Genomic DNA, 17,144 nt, shown 5'->3' with positions numbered 1-17,144 from the left:
AAGCTGGGACAGGGAAGAGAGCAATAGCTAAAAGCTAGTAAAATGATCTCGACCCTATGACATCTTTGCTTTTGCGATACACGTAAATCTTCTTATTTCTTTTGACCTGAAAGAAAGATAAAAAGAACGAAGTATATGGGACAAATAGGTGCAAATATATTTATTTATTAAATTAAAAAATGAATTATGGCAACCCAAAGCTGATATAAGAGAATTTCATTCTGCGCAGTTTTTTTTTTCACTTTAATTCAATGGCAAATTTTTAATAATACAGAGAAAAAGCTAGACAAAAATAACAATTAAAATAAATAGCATCTACACTTGATGTTAACGATCCATATAACCAAATCGAATTATTGTTTCACTTAAATTTACCTGTTGAAGTTATTTATTATTTGATGTAGAAAATTTGATATCAGGATAAATTAATTTTTCATTGCGTAATATTTGTTTAAATTTCATTTATTGTCTTCCCATTCATTAATGTTAATGTGACATTGCTATTGCAGTACTCTGCTAACCACAGTTAATGAAAAAGAAGGAAAGTTGCTTTCACCAACAAAGGAGTTTATCTGAGTTTCTGTGAAAAGTTCATAATTGTTAGTTCAGAAGAAGGAGCCAGCAAAAAGAATTAATTTTTTAAGAAAGACCAAGCAAGTCACTTTACAAGGGTCGTTGATAAGGGGGGGGGGATAAAAAAGGTATGGAAAAAGTAGAGGTGCTGATAAGGACACGAATGGGAGACCCCATGCCGATTACAAAAAGTTAATTTAGAGAAAAAAAGTGAAAAATATAACATGCGTATTACATAAAAAGGTACGAAATGCCTTGCTTTCAAAAATATGTATATATAGGAGTTTAATGATTTGCTGACTTCTAGTATATGGTTAGACCATGAAAGATGCTCATCAATTAAAACTCCGAGGTATTTAACCGAATCGACAAACTTTAACTCATCCTGTTTAAATTTTATTGGCAATGGCACAGTATCCAACGGCTTTTGCCAAGGTCTGAAAACTATGCAAACTGATTTAGAAGTATTGAGTTGTAGTTTATTCACTGATAGCCAGGTGCTTAATATGTTCATATCGTAGTTGATTTCATCTATGATTTAAGGAATTTGATTTCCTGAATGTAAAAGGGCTGTGTCATCTGCATACATAAATACTTTGCAATTTCTAAATATTTTATAGATGTCATTGACATAGATCAGAAATAAAAGTGGTCCGAGGCAAGAACCCTGAGGCACCCCGCAAGAGACGTTGTTGACACTAGAGTTGTACGCTCCGATATTCACAAATTGTTTCCTGTTTGAGAGGTAACTCTTAAACAACTTTAATGCTACACCACGAATTCCATAGAGAGCGAGTTTTTTTTAGTAAAATTTGGTGGTTTACGGAATCAAATGCTTTCTTAAAGTCTAAGAATATTCCGTACGTGAAATTACCATCATCTCTAGCGCATCACACTGTGTCAATGAACCATATAAGTGCAGTTTTAGTTGACATATTTTTACGAAATCCAAATTGTTTTTCATATATGGAGCAATTGTTTTCTAGAAAATTCGAAATTCTATTGTACATCGCTTTTTCAATGATTTTACTCAATGTTGGCAAAATTGAAATGGGACGATAGTTTAGGGGATCAGTTCGATCACCCTTTTTAAATAATGGAATTACTTTTGCAATTTTTAGCTGATCTGGAAAAATTCCGCTTTCAAAGATCAAATTTATTAGATATAAGAGAAAAAATTTTAAAAATTCTATATTTTCTCTCACAATACGTATACTTATCTTAGCTCTAAATCTTCTGTTGGTTTCGATAATCTTTGATATTATTCTGTTTAGTTCATCAGCAGTAACTGGGTTCAGGAACAAAGAATTCGCGACAGATGTTATATTATAATTTACAAAAATTTCGTTATTAACAGCAGGCGACATATCAGTGTTATGATTACAGAATGCATGATTCAGTGTTTCTGCAATCTCTAGAGTATTAGTTGATTCTGATACAGACCCTAAAATTTTTAGGCTCGGGATCACAGTAGATTGTTTGGTATTCTTATTTAAAACTTGATTAATTACTTTCCATGTTTCTGAAATATTTCCATTAGATTTTAAAAATTGATCTTCAAAATACTTTCTTTTGGCATTTCGTAAAGTAGATGTCAGTATATTTCTTTAGGTTTTATATTTTTCTCTTAATTGAATGTTGAAAGGATTGGATTTTAATCTACTATAAAGCCTGTCTTTGTTTTTAATAGACTTGAGAAGTGAGCTAGAGACCCAGGGTTGTTTGGGGATGCTGTACTTTTTAATTCTAACTCTTTTTATTTCTGCTTCTTTCAGTATATCCTCAAAATGTTTAGAAAAGATTTGATAAGCAGCGTTAGGATCACTGCATGAAAATATATCGGAGACCCAAGGTGGATCAGATAATAATAAATTTAGTTTGTTATGATCATAATGAGTGTGGATTTCTTTACGGCTATCAATATTATTTTTTAAATCACCAAGATAAATAAAGATCGGATGATGATCTGTTATATCAGAGTTTATAATGCCCACTGTAGATATTTGTTTCTTTGTTCTTGTAAAAATATGATCCAAAGCTGATGATTTTCTAGTGGCATTGGTTATAACATGTTCTAGTCCGTAAGACAATAAAATATTATTGTAATCTGAACAAACTTTGTTATTAGCTAATAAGTTTATGTTGATATTACCACAAACTAATATTTCGGTAGACTTTGTGGACAGCGAGTTTAAGACAGAATCAAGTGACTCTAAAAATCTGTTCACATTAGAGCTAGGAGGTCGATAAATTGATCCAATTATTAAGCTGTCCTTTGAATTATTATAATTTACTTCAATCCATATTGATTCACATTCATAGATAACTATTTCTGATTTGCATTTGTAATTCAACTTATTATGCACGTACATTCCAGAGCCACCATGTGAGCTATCTTTTCTAGGTGAAATTAATAGTTCAAAATCTTTAATACCCAAGTAATTACATTCTACTTTATTAGTGACCCTGATTTCACTTAACGCGATAATTTTAAAAGGTGTTTTGCAGCACGTAAAAATTTCAGATAATGAGTCGAAGTTCTTTTCAAGGCTTCGTACATGAAACAATGATAATTCGCAGCGTTTGTTGTTGTATAATGGATAAATTTCCTCAGTGCTAAAATTTCTACAATTAATTAACCGCGAAGAGTTTGTACTATTCATTTTTTTATTACGTTTTAAATTTAACTAAAAAAAAAAAATTCTATGAGATCAGAAAAAATTCGGAATAATACTTATCTTTCAAAAACCTTGTCTTTCGTAGACCTCCTTTATATCGTATTTAGAGCATAGCTGGAACACTCTGCTCTCCTCGTCCTTTCGGGTGTAGATAGCTCCATTCTTCATCCATAGGAAGCGCCAATCGTGAGTCGTCTTTGCTGCCAGGGCCAGGGTGTAGATCTCTTGCATCCTTGGTGTCAGGTGTTCACCGAAATATAGCCTTGTTGCTTCTCCTGGAAATCCAAGATCCTTTGTTGTGACTGCCTCTTTTTCGCCTTGGTTAGTATCTGCTCTTTGTGCCGACGGTTGACAAAACAGACTATAATTGTTCGACTTTTGCCTTTGTCTTTTCTGCTTCCGAGACGGTGACTTGCTTCGATGTTGCTTTTGTCTACTGTCACTTCCATCTTCTCCGCAAGTTTCAACACAATCTCGTCCGTATCCTCTCCTTTCCTTCAGGAACATTTCGGATGACGAGGTTATTTCTTCGTGCATAGGCATCCATGTGTTCAAGCTTATCTTCCAACATTTGGTTTTGGCGCCAAATTATTTCGTTCTCCTCCCATAGTTTCCTATTCTTGTCTTGTAATTTGCTGATAGTTAGTTTCAGCTCCTCAAATTTCTCACTCATGAATTTGACACTTTCTGATCACTCGGTGAATTCAAGCATTCTAGTTTTCCACTGATGGTATCCAACGCAGTCAGCTTAGCCTCAATTCGGTCGATGGCAGACAGCTTATTCTCCATAGCGGAAATCTGCTTATCAAGTTCGGCGCAGGAGGGTGCCATTTCTTCGATCGGTGCAAAAGAATGGAGAAGAAAAACGTGCGTCCTATCTCAACGAAGTCTCAGTGGAAAGTGGAAAGCGTCGGATCAGAACGAGCGGATCAGCGTCTCCTTCAACTGTGTGGGCGTCACCGGCCAGTATCTCATAAGATCGAGTCTCAAGACGGTGTCTGCTTAGCATCCCGTGTGGTGAAAGTTCTATGACAGCATCAGCCCTCCTCTGCTGTCCCTGTCGAGGTCTCACTTCTCCGGGTGAAGCACGCAAGACTAGGTTTTGCAGGGGTGGGAACTCTGCACCAATTGCGTCGCACTGCATAAAAATTAACATCTTGTGCCATCCTGCTCCAATAGTGTATTTTCATATTTTCAAATAGCGAATTTTGTTTCTGTATGCCCGGAATTTCGGAAAGGACGATTTGAAACGATTCTTTCCGAGAAGAGCATGTTTTATTCCACTGTACTTATGGCTGTATTCGCCGACAGAGTTTAAACTACAATTGCCGGTTAAAGGATTAGCATTCGACACGGGTTGGTTAAAATCCTCAATTTAACCAATCCGTTTCGATCTTCAATCTTTTCACCTGCGATTGCAGTTTAAACTGTGTTGGTGAATGCGGCCGTTAAACTATCACCCCCTCATCGGGGTTTCCATCGCGAAACTCTGATAATATCCGTGATCGTGCAACTGAAGATGGCTTGCAATGGTCTTTTAGCTTTAAAGCGCAAATGCAAGTCAGTTTTCGTTTTCAAAAAAAAAAAAATGTTGCCACTGGACTGGAAGCAGCAGAAATTACTGTTGTCGATCGTCATTGCGTGAAATCAAGATGTTTCTTGAAAAAAAAAAAAACTTTCATTTCGGGAGTAAAAAGCATGTCCGTCGAATTACGAATGCTAATTCAGAAACTTTGCCGAATAACTAGTGTTGAATCGACAAATAATGGGTGTCAGATCGCCAATCTCACCAAATAATGAGTTCTGAATCGCCAAACATTGTGTTGATTCTTCTAAAATCCTCTCCCATTTTGCAACAATTTCTTTTTGAGTATAGAAAAATTGGAAACTTCCCAAAACCCATTATTTGCCCATTTGCTGCTGTTCCAGATAGCAAATAGTGCCCTCAGTAAGCAAAAATCATCTTGAATAGACTGGTGTGAAAAATTTTATGCACAAGGTAAGCCAGATTAAGATAATAAATCCTTATAAAAATAGCCAGACTATATTCTACTGAACCTCCTACCTCTCCAATACACAATAAATTACTGATCTATGGATCTACTATATAAAAGGGAAATTTTCACAGAATCCCCTGGGCTTCTCTGATTCGAGGATAATGAGTGATGTCACAAAATTGCTAATTTACATATACTGATGACACTTTCTAAAAATGTATATGTAACAATTATCTCTTCAAACAAGCTCAAATTAAATAAATATTATAACTTGATAATTACACAGAGCAAAAATACATAAATATATAATTCTTTCCATCTAACAAAACAAGGTGTCAAAAGCTTGAAACACCAAAAACAAAAAAACAGGCTGAAGAAAAAAATGTTTGATAACAAGACACTGCAGTTTTATTTTGAAAGGGTTGGGGGTCAACAAAAATATTCTGTTAATTTCGCTGCTCCAATTTATAAATATCTGATCAGAATCCCATATTTTACTGCTCCGAAATGGACTTTGTCACTTCCCACCCCTAGTTTTGGTGAAAAGCCGATGTCCCAAAGAGAAGGCTAATGCTCGATCTCTCTCGTCCCACGGCTGATAGGAACAAGAGGCCCTAGGTCGCTGCGTTCAACCTAGTTAGACTGTTGATTCACCAGAACATAATGACGTACTCTACTCCAGGAGAGATGCATTGTTAAGTACTGAACTTCTTATTTTTAGAACAAGATCTGACGATACAATTGCTTTTGACTTGCTTTGCATAATTACCTAGATATAGCCTAAAACTATTTGTTGCAAATCAGGACAGCGGCCTGAGTGCCCAGATGTGAAGAGGTATTTAAACTGGAGGGATATCATTCAATGCATCTTTGCAATGTGCATCTGATGATACCATTACTTTTGACTTGTATTGTATACTTACTGAGATAATGTTTTTTGAGAATATTGTCACACAACTTTTTGTGAATGCTCCCAATATTGTTAGATGATTTAAAAGACATATTCACTCCAAAAGAAAAACTCAAAAAACATGTACAAGTAGCATAAAAATGTGAATGAGAATAAATAGTCTGTGATTTTGCTGTAGTTTTTGTGATCACCAACAGAAAGCCAGATTTTTCGCAAGCAATCACAGTATTTGACACAAGTGTCAGTGAATATGAATGTATTGTCACAAGATCATTTCATGTTCTGGTAATTTGCATGATAAACGGGGCCCTCACCCTTTGTACGTGTCACTTGCCATTTCTACCAATCAAAGATGGACAAAGCTCCAAAATTTTACATGCGTGAATCAATATTTAATATTCTACTTCACCACACACTAACACTCCAGCTATACTGCAACTTACTGTCGTCAGCGAGTTGGGTTGAACATTAAAGCACCATCTATCAGCCACCTTGAGCTTGTGGAAAAAATATCTTGTTCTCTATATTCTGTCCCCGGTTCGAACCTTAGACCTCATGGCAACCTTCACCGGTAGTAGACGAGTATCCCCCACACCACTTGGACGTAGTATTTAAATCCTGTAGAACCTTATTCTAACAGAAATCGCTTATAACAGACATTAAAAAAAACAAGTGATTAAACATATAATATCATGTTTTGCATAAACATGGGTACTCTGAATGGAATGACTTAAACTGCTTATGCATACACATCTTTTTCTATTGAATTTATGTTGGAGGCTGTTTTTTATTTTATATATAATAATCATTTTATATTACTAACTGCCATACTTTTATTGATGTAACCCTTGCTGCACAACACCTCCGAATTATTTTTCATAAACCAGACTTTCATTAAAACGGACAATCTTTAACCTCTATGAGACTTATAATGTGGTTCTACTGCACTAGCGTGGAGCATGTGATTAAAAAAAGTACACCCCTGGTCATATCAAAACATTTGCCTTCAATGATCCTTAAGAACAAACTAATGAATATTGTTATGATCTTAAATTTTGTATTTGTAAAATTCTTTTATCTATTTATTTTTCTTTCAGTACACTTTGCTTACATTCATTCCAAAGAATTTATTTGAACAATTTCGTAGGATCGCAAATTTTTATTTCCTGTGTGTTGCTATAATACAGGTAAGAAAACATTGATTGTGTGCTTCGCAGTTTTTAATTATTTTTTATTTAGCGATTAAAAGACAGGTTTTTGAGAAATTTGATCCAGTAAATTTTATTAATTTCAGTGAAGAATATATTTTCCTTTCTCTATCTCTCTCTCTTATTATTTATAATAATTATTTCTTTACTTTATCATTATTTGATTGTAGTGTTTTTTCATGTTCATATTATTACTTCAGATGAAAGACAGTTTTGGCAAAGGGTTAGTGCAGGGCTGGACAAATCGCAAAAAAAGTCCACGTGCTACAACAATTTTTTAGGCTTCAAAACAATTTTTACCAAGACTATAGGTCCAAAAGAGGGTTGGCAACCGTACTGTCCAAAAGTTCCTATTTATAACTATAAGTGAAAACTTTGCAACTTGATGAAGAGGTTACTTCTATAATCAAATAATGAACTTTATATTATACTAGCTATAATACCCGGCGCTGCCCAGGTTTTCTTCAATGAGGCTGTTTGGATCACGTGATATCTCCCTCTTTCTTTGAGGGACATGCAAACCATGTCTAAGTTAACCAATATGGCGACTTCCTGTGCGACTTCATGAAATAAACAAATCTAGATTTAAAGAAACGTAGAAATAAATATATATATGTTTTCCCCCTTTTTTAAGGGTCGCTCAGTATTTCTATCCCCTCCCCCCTGAACTTTAAGTTATCCATCTGCCTGTTTCAGCTTTCAAAAATGCTTAATTGAAGCTGTGAAATTCCTTCGATGTACTTCACGGGCCCATAATTAATTTTAAAACATCCTAAACTATGAATTTATGCATTTGAATATCAAAAGACAATATGGAGACATTAATTTTCATGCTTGAGAAGATCTAAATAAAAAATTGAAATCAATGTTATTGCATGAATGTCCAACTCAAAAGTAGGTCCAGCTAATTACTTAATCTTTAATCTTCCAGGCTTCGTATATCTCTAATCAAACTCAATATTTCAGAAATCTAGAATTCAATACAATTTTTAAAATTATTGATGTGACAGAAAACTCCACAAAATTTCAGCATTTCTACAGTAAAATCGGCAATTTTAACACTGATTTCTATGAGGATCACCCTTTTCTTGACCCTCAAAGCAATGCTGATGATGATTATGACATCTATTCAAAAAAATCTGGTTACTGGCAGGATTGAAAATGTATCAAACCATTATAAAGGCATAAACTATTATGCATATGCATATACTAACAGAATTAAAGAAGTGACAAACCATTGTAAAGGCATATACACGTCTGAAACGCATTGCTAGGGAACCACGGTAACCAAAGTAAACGTTCGGAAAGTGATTGTTGAGGCCCGAAATCCATTGTTGCCTTACAGTTTTTTGCCCATTTGGGGCACTTACCCTGCTCTGACAAAAATTTAAAGTAACCTATTGTTTAAGTCGGGTCCCATTTGGTATATATGCAAAATTTGGCGATGATCCATCTAAAATTGTAGATTTGTATAGAGAACATACATACACCCAGAAAATCATTTTTATATATATAGATAAATTCATATTAAAATTACATTAAATATAATGAAATTTTGAAATTCAAAACAGTATGTGCAAAGGGTTATATGGCTGATATCAGGTTATCAAACAATTGAAAACTGAACTGTCTTGAGGTTAAATATTAGATTTATGGAAACATGAAAGATACAAGAATGGGATAGAAATTTATCACACGAAAATTTGAAAAAAGCAATAGATATGACTGCAGAATGAAATTAAACTTACGTAATAATCAAACACCAATAATCAAGTGCAGCTGTGCCTTTTAACATTTGATAACACATAACTAATTTAGCTGCCTTATCTGTGCCAAGATGATTTCTAAGATAACAAAATTTGAAAATATTCTTTCAATTGATACATAACTTGGGGGGACACGAAAATAAAAAACAATGTGTTAAAGACAGTCTTTTGATAAGTCTTCTTCCAGTGTTTTTCTTATTGCTGTTGTCCCCCGTGTGATAGAATTGTAAATGTAGCTTGAATTTATTCTATGAAATATTAGCTTCTAGCCTTATAAGAGCAACAATTTAAATTTAACAAAAATTTTGGATCTTGAAGTCTTTTATCATCATGTAGGTGTAATCAGTGTTTGTGAAATTGTGTTCTGTTAGTCATGTGTAGGTGCTATATAGTGACCTCATTTTCTTCAGATATTTTCTTTTATTTATAATTATTTTTTGAAAATTGAGAATGTAAAATACAAAGTTCACTTGAAAATTTAAAGAAAAAAGTTTGAAAAGTCAAAATAGAACAATTTACATTAAAAAAAACCCCTACACCATTGATATTTATTCCCATCATTATATTGGTATCTAATAAAAAAATATTGTTTAGTTTCACAATAATGCAATGATTATAACTGTGACTATGCGTATTTGGTACCTTCAATATAATATATTTTTTAAAGATAAATGTTTGGACAGAGTCTGCAGGGTTTTGGACAAGCACTGTCCTAAATATAGTACCTGCTTCATAATCATACATGAAAAATAAGATGTGAAGTAGAAATAACATTTACAACAAACTGAAAAATTGAAAATAGTTTTTATTTAAACAGTTATATGAGTGATACCAATTTACTATCAGATTTCCAGCCTTAAACAATAAATTTGGTGAAACAATTAACTTAGAAAAAAACCAAATGACACCTTTTTGAAATATTTTTGATTTAGTTAGTTTTATTTTCTGCTGGTGTTTTTTTAATATGTTAGTATCATGGAAAAAACCAAAAAAAAAAAAAAAAAACCCCAAAAAAACAAAGGTTTCCACGTAACATTTTGAAACTTGGAGGTTTTGGACAGTTTCAGTTTTAGACAGTTTTTCCCACGTGTCCTGTCCAAAACCCCAACCCTGGTCCAAAATAATGCTGCTTTTCACTTTTTCAGAACATAATGACCCTCTTTCATGATGGCAGATATACTGCTATAAATTCCAAAACATTTTGTGCTGCTCTCAGCCTGGAATTAGTAATTGCAATTGAGGTGCCAGTACCAATTTTTTAATCATCATTTCAAAATTTTGCCTGTGCTCGTCAAAGCCTTATTATGTCTTGCCCATGGAAATGCAGACTGTGAGAGTGGCTTTAGTGTAAATATTTCCTGCAACATAGACCAAATCTTTCGATTGAAAGTATCTATGGCACAAAGCAAATAAAATCATATGTACAACATTCTCAAAGTGAAAGATATTGATGTCGATGCCAATCTTTGGAAAGCTGTTCTAGGCTCGCATCAGAAGTACCAAGACAGACTTCAGCACCAAGAAACTTTTGATAAGAAAGTTCCATGACCAGATGAGAATCAAAGACTAAAAGATGAAGAAAAGGGAGTTCGAAATTCAGTTATCATCAAAAACTATGGTGAACAATGCGGTGAAAATGATAGAAGTGGGAATAAAGAGAGAAATTTTGCAGACATCCAGAGTGGGCAAGTTCTTCTGAAAATATTGAAAGAAAAAATGTGTAGTGTTCTTGAGGAATTGGAGGAAAATAGTAAGAAACAAAAAATTAAAGAAGTTTGAGTATGTCATGAGTTTTTTATACAAATACAAATACAACGCCACAACAGGCAAAATGCCCAATGAGGTGGCTGATAAAAAGATGCCCATAAAAATATGGATGTCATATATTTAAAAAAAAAACAGCAACCCAATTAAAAATGCAATTAACACAAAACTATAAACAATATATACACATGATAAAATATTATACAATGCCCATAAAGAATACTTATGGTTGTCTTATTCTAAGAATGGATAGCTTCTCGATTAACCCCAACATGTTTATTGTATTTATTTTTAAACGTGCCAATTGTGTTTCAATTTACTACCTCCAAGGGTAAGCTATTCCATTTATTAACAACCCTATTAGAGAAAAATTCCCTGCGACACCGTAACCTCGCATTGTCCCTCACCAATCGATACTGGTGTCCCCTTGTAAAAGCAGTCGACTGGCGGTGTACTAAAAGTTCATGGTCCATCCTATCCATCCCATTGAAAATTTTAAACACTTCGATCATATCTCCTCGACACCTGCGTTCATCCAATGTAAACATATTCAAAAAATGTAGTCTCTCTTCATAACTCAAGCCCTGTGTGCCAATGAGGACACGCGTAGCTCTTCTCTGCACCCCTTCAACCAATTCTATGTCCCTCTGTAGGTATGGTCTCCAAAACCTTACAGCATACTCCAGTCCAGGATGAACTAATCCTCGAAAAAGCAGAAGAATGACTTTAGGAGAACGCGAAGAGACCTTTTTGAAAATGATACCAAGCATTCTATTCGCTTTTTTGACCACCGCTGAACAATGTTCAGAAAACCTAAGCCGCTCGTCAATGAGAATTCCCAAATTGGTGACCCTAGTTGCATCCGGGATAGTGACACCATTCAACTCATAAGAGAACCGTGGGCTGTTCGAACCAAAATGAGCGACCATGCACTTATCAATGCTAAACGTCATGCTCCATTCATTTGCCCATGCCGCAATCCTGTTTAAGTTGGTCGGAAGCAACTCCCTATCGCTTCCATTCCTGATTACCCCGATTAGCTTCACATCATTTGCGAATTTGCTAGTAATCCCATCGATACCCTGATCGAGTTTATCGATAAAAAGTGAAAAAAGTATGGGGCCAAGGACACTTCCTTGAGGAACTCCACTTGTGACGTCTGTCCAACCAGAGAATGCCCTGTTCACCGTAATTCGTTGCGACCTATCTCTTAACCATGATTCTATCCAATTCAGCAAGCTCGTGTAAACGCTTCAAGAGTTTGCCATGTTGGACCCGATCGAATGCCTTCTGGAAATCAAGGTAAACAACGTGTACATTTTTGCTCTTACCCAAAGCCTTAGTCACATGATCATAGAAGCAAAGGAGGTTAGTTAGACATGACTTCCCCTTCCTGAACCCATGCTGATTATCCGACAATACATTATTCTCGTCTATCCACTTCACAAACTGCCTTTTGATGATAATTTCCAAAATTTTCGAGAGGGAGCTTGTCAAACTCACTGGACGATAATTTGACACCCCTTCTCTACTACCCTTCTTAAATATCGGAACAACGTTAGCAAGTTTCCAATCTCTTGGGATGATACCCTCAGCAACACTACTTCTGTATATCTGTGCGACTGGCTCCCAACAATTCATTAGCACATTCCCTGAGGACCCTGGGATAGATAGCATCTAGTCCTGGTGCTTTGCTTGCACATACATTTCTTAGAAGATTTAAGACCTCCACGTCTTCTACTTGAATATCGTTGAGGGTTTTATTATCCCATGCAACACCTGCATATCAAATATCATTATCTCCATTAAAAACCGACGCAAAAAAGTCATTGAAAGCACTACACATGCCTACATAGCTCTCTACCCTAGAGCCTCCTATCGAGAGGGGGCCAAGTGTCTCCTTACATTCATTATTGACGTATCGAAAAAATGATTTTGGGTCAGAGCCAATGTTATCTGCCAACCTAGATTCAACTTTCTTATCGCTTTCTTCAACAGTCTTCTTTTATCAGTAAACAATGATAGGTCACCTCGTCCACTTTTATTCTCTCTGTACGCCTTTTTCTTTTCAAGATAAAGGTTCCGCACGCTATCCGTGAACCATAGAGAGTGTGATGTACAAACATGCTTTTTTCGAAACAAAGGGTATGACGTCGTGCAAAACAGAGGACAGCTTCGTACTAAATTCTTCCCATTGACTTACCACCCCTACTGATTCCAACCGGTCTTTGAAAACTTCCGCTAACCTTCCTCTCAAAACATCAAAGTTAGTTCTTTTGTTATCAACCTTACCCGAGGAAAAGTTACAGTGAAATCTGACGATACGATGATCACTGGAAGAAAACTCTTCCCCCACTGAAACATGTTCAACTAGATCCTCAGAACTAGTAAGAACTAAATCCAAAATAGCAGTACCCCTAGTGGCTTCTGATACATGCTGATACAAAAAATTTTCGAGCACCAAGAAAATCTCTTTCATATTGATTTCCAGATGAAAGGTTCTCCCAATCAATACCTGGGTAATTGAAATCGCCTAGTATGAGAACCCTCTTACGCTTACACATGTAGGAAATTTCGTCATGCAATTTGGCGATGTAGTTTGGATCCCTATTCGGTGGATTGTAACAAACCCCAAGAATAAGTTTATGACGTCTTTTGTTCTCAAGTTCAACCCATATGGTTTCAATATCACTTCTCTGCACGTTACACTCTCTAGCCTTCAAACAGGATTTCATGTACATCAACACTCCACCCCCTTTCCTATCAGATCTATTTCTCAAAAAAGTATCGTATCCTGAGATGTGTAAGAAAGATTCATCCCCATCGTTTGCCCAAGATTCTGTAATGGCTATAAGATCCAAGCCCTCCACAATTATCATAGTTTCTAAAAAATCTTTCTTATTACCCAAGCTCCTGGCATTTATTAACACGCATTTTAATTTGCCCGGTGGTTTAGTGTCAATCGAGAAGCCATCCAAGTCAGAGGTGGGTAATTCCCCGTCAGTACTGTTGTGATTACCATTAACTAACCTACTTTTTTTAATGTATGTTTATTTGTTTGATTTGTGAATTTTTACTTTTTTTTTTACGCACAGCTTAGATTGTGACTAATTTCTACGTCCCTACAAGTGGGTATAAGTTTTATCAAATACGTGAAACTAATTTTTGACTGCAGAACCCTATAACTGGTTAAAATGTTCAAAATTTGATAATCTGATTATCTCCGTTCAAAAAAATTTCATTTTTTTACAAAGGTAATAATGATTCAGCACACTGCTCCAAATTCACAGATTGCTGCTCCAAAACACTAAATTTACTGCTCCAAAATGAGTTGACAGCAACCCCATCCCTGTAAATGGGAAATCTCAAGTATTAGCGAAAGTTTTGAATCACGAAAATTAGTTCTACTAAGCTAGAAAATATTCTAAGAGGAAACATGAGTAGAGTCCACTGTATATTTAAAAAAATAATAATAGATGTGTGCTGCTACTTATGGAAAGGAAATGGAAATGTCTGTGAGGAACTACCATACTGTCATCTTGGTTCTTTAGAGCAGCAGTTCTCAACTTTTTTTGACTCGCTGAGCCCTTCTTGGGAGTAATAATTTCATAATTTCTATGGAGGAAAAGCTTGTGGGCCTATTTTTTTATTCATCACAGTTACTGATTTATTATTATTAAAAATTACTTATAATTTTCTCCAAATTTTGTTTTCTATTTATTGAAAATGTTTTTATTCATTTATTTTATTTTATATTTTTTCCCTTGCTTTGGAACCCCTGGGAAGTTCGCACAGAGCCCCAAGGGCTCCGCTGAGAACCGGTGGAGAACCGCTGCTTTAGAGGATGAGAAATCATAGCTATATATATATTTTCAAGTGACTGAAAAACTTTATTCGAAAAAGAATTACACTCAGACTACATTGGTATAACTTGAAAAGAAAACAAAACAACACTTGGTTCAAATTAAACAATTCTGATGCTAAATACCTGACTTCTTAGCTGCAATGTATGTGACTTCGTTACGAAACATTGACTTGATTTGCTATAAGTCAATATGCTAAATACCCAAATGTTTGAATATAAAGTTTTCTGTCATTTTCAAAAATATGTTTCTGATATTTACACAAAAAAAAGTGTTCTTTGTAAGTTATTTTTCTTTCTTAGCTCAATATTAATACTCCTGTTAGTCCAGCAACTAGCATGATGCCATTGATCTTTGTTGTCACAGTAACAGCAATAAAACAAGCTTATGAAGACTGGTTGCGTCACAAAGCTGATCGTCATGCTAATCAAATGCCTGTCATGATCTATAGAAACGGTAATATGGTCACTCTCTCATCACAAGACATTCAAGTGAGTCCTGTCCATTTTTTTTCTTTTCACTGATTTGGTTCTAACTTAAATACATTATATACATGTATGATGTACTGCTAATGTAAGAATGCTAATTTTTTTGCTTCATGGGTGCAAAAAAAAAGCAAGATAGAAAATAAGTCCTTCAGGTATTGATGTAAAAAAATTTACAATTTTGATGTTATAATATAGTTTTGGGTTTGTTTTAGAAATAGTTGTGACCTCATGCATATATATTTTTTTTAATTACACAAAACAGATATATGCATATACAAATATACAACATGCACTATTGACCTCAAGGGACTTGAATGTCCTTCCAGCAGGTCTGTAAGAGTTATATACTTAGTGATGTTAGTTCAGCAACAGCCTTATTATTGTGGTTTGTACAGGTTGGTTATTGTTTCATAAAGTATATACATTTTTTTATTTTTGTACTACTGAAACAAATAAAATATACAGTAAAAGTCTTATAACAAATATGGCTCATAACAACTATCTCGATATAACAAGTGATTGTCTAAGAGCAAATAATGCAAAAAAACATCAGCTTATAATGAGAAGTCTGTTTTAATGGCAATTTTTTTAACAGATGTTTACTGTGCTTATATAGATAGATTATATTGTGTTGTATTATTGTTGTTATACAGATTCTAGACAGGTGTGAGGTCCTGATGACGGCTCTCCATTGAAGAGCCGAAACGCGTCGACCATTCGACCAATTGAATTTATTTGTCTTAAAAACGTGACAATTTTTGTGTAAATTAAAACCAGGCAAAGTTTCTCATTTTTGTGATAATATAAAGATATTGTTATTGGATCTTGTTATTATTTGTGTGATTGATTACATGATAATATTAATTTTCATTATTTTTGGAGCGGTATATCTGTGAATCTTTTGGAATAGCATTTTTTTTTTGGCACTAGATATAAATTATTTAATCTAGATGAACTTCTATTTTTTTCTTTTCTAACCTTCATTGTTTAAATATGAATATTTTATTAGCCTATAAATCATTGTTGTTTGGTTTAAACCAAGTGGTTTTTTTTCAAAAAATCAAATAAAAGGGGTTTATGACATGAATGTCGCTCTCCACTTATACGCTCCATATATATGCTCTAGCGAAGGAAAATCTCTATCTCCTCTGTAGCTTAGTGGTCAGAGCACACGTCCGGCAATCGAGGGGCCCGGGTTCGACTCCCGGTAGAGGCAGAGATGAGTTTTTTCCTTCCTTAAAAAATTAACATCTCAAATAATATCTTCACAACATCCAGTCTTCTGTATATCTTGTAAAAGGGGTTTAAATATCATTTTTTCCTTGAAAAATGTCGCATTGCTTTATTATTAGCCAAAATTTTTCATTTCTATCATATTTTATATTCTTCGGGTACATTCTGATGGTATATCTTTAAATGGCATAAGATGGTATAAGTGGTTTTTTTTCAAAAAGTCTCATAAAAGTAGCCTAAATATATATATATTTTAAGTAAAAAAAGTATAAAGTATCTTAGTTATTTAAAGTTATATACAGAAGCCAAAATTTCTCATTCTAGCCACATTTTCTAACCTTTGGTTACATTTAAGCAAATTCATGAGTAAGGATTGCATCACATCTAAATGTAGTGGTGCATCATCTCACAGGGTTTCTTTTTCCCTACACAAAGAAGCAGCAACATTAGTGACACCATCATGCTATGGGCAGGTATTCCCATAATCCAATAAAGACACCAGCTGTCCCTGAAGGACAAAGACTAGTGTACTAGTAGTTACATTACCTCACAGATATTTTCATTTTCTTTCTCAAAAAAAGTAGAACATCTCATACTGTATATCACCCAGTCTTAATATTCAAGTTTTTTTTATACTTTCACTGTTAAGCAAAGTTAATCAAGG

At 34.6% G+C, this 17,144-nt stretch overlaps 1 protein-coding gene across 4 annotated transcripts in view; it reads left to right on the top strand.

Annotated features, from left to right (window-relative positions):
• The window catches only part of LOC149081576 (phospholipid-transporting ATPase IF-like), a 189,722-nt gene that overhangs the window by 13,579 nt on the left and 158,999 nt on the right, over window positions 1-17,144 (top strand). For all 4 annotated transcript variants that reach the window (XR_016193471.1, XM_089238531.1, XM_089238533.1 and 1 more), the window contains exons 3-4: window positions 7,256-7,345; window positions 15,062-15,250. Coding sequence is in view for 3 of the 4 variants with exons in the window: in XM_089238531.1 (XP_089094657.1) it covers window positions 7,256-7,345; window positions 15,062-15,250 (279 nt within the window). In the remaining variant the exon portion in view is untranslated. The remainder of the gene's footprint in view (window positions 1-7,255; window positions 7,346-15,061; window positions 15,251-17,144) is intronic.

The sequence above is a fragment of the Pholcus phalangioides genome, unplaced genomic scaffold (assembly GCF_987345545.1).
Source record: "Pholcus phalangioides strain wild (caught in Gottingen) unplaced genomic scaffold, Ppha-v1.0 ptg000010l_1, whole genome shotgun sequence".
In the NCBI taxonomy this organism is placed as follows: Eukaryota; Metazoa; Arthropoda; class Arachnida; order Araneae; family Pholcidae; genus Pholcus; species Pholcus phalangioides.
Note: the sequence above shows the minus strand (reverse complement) of the source record. Positions and strands in the feature narration are given on the sequence as shown.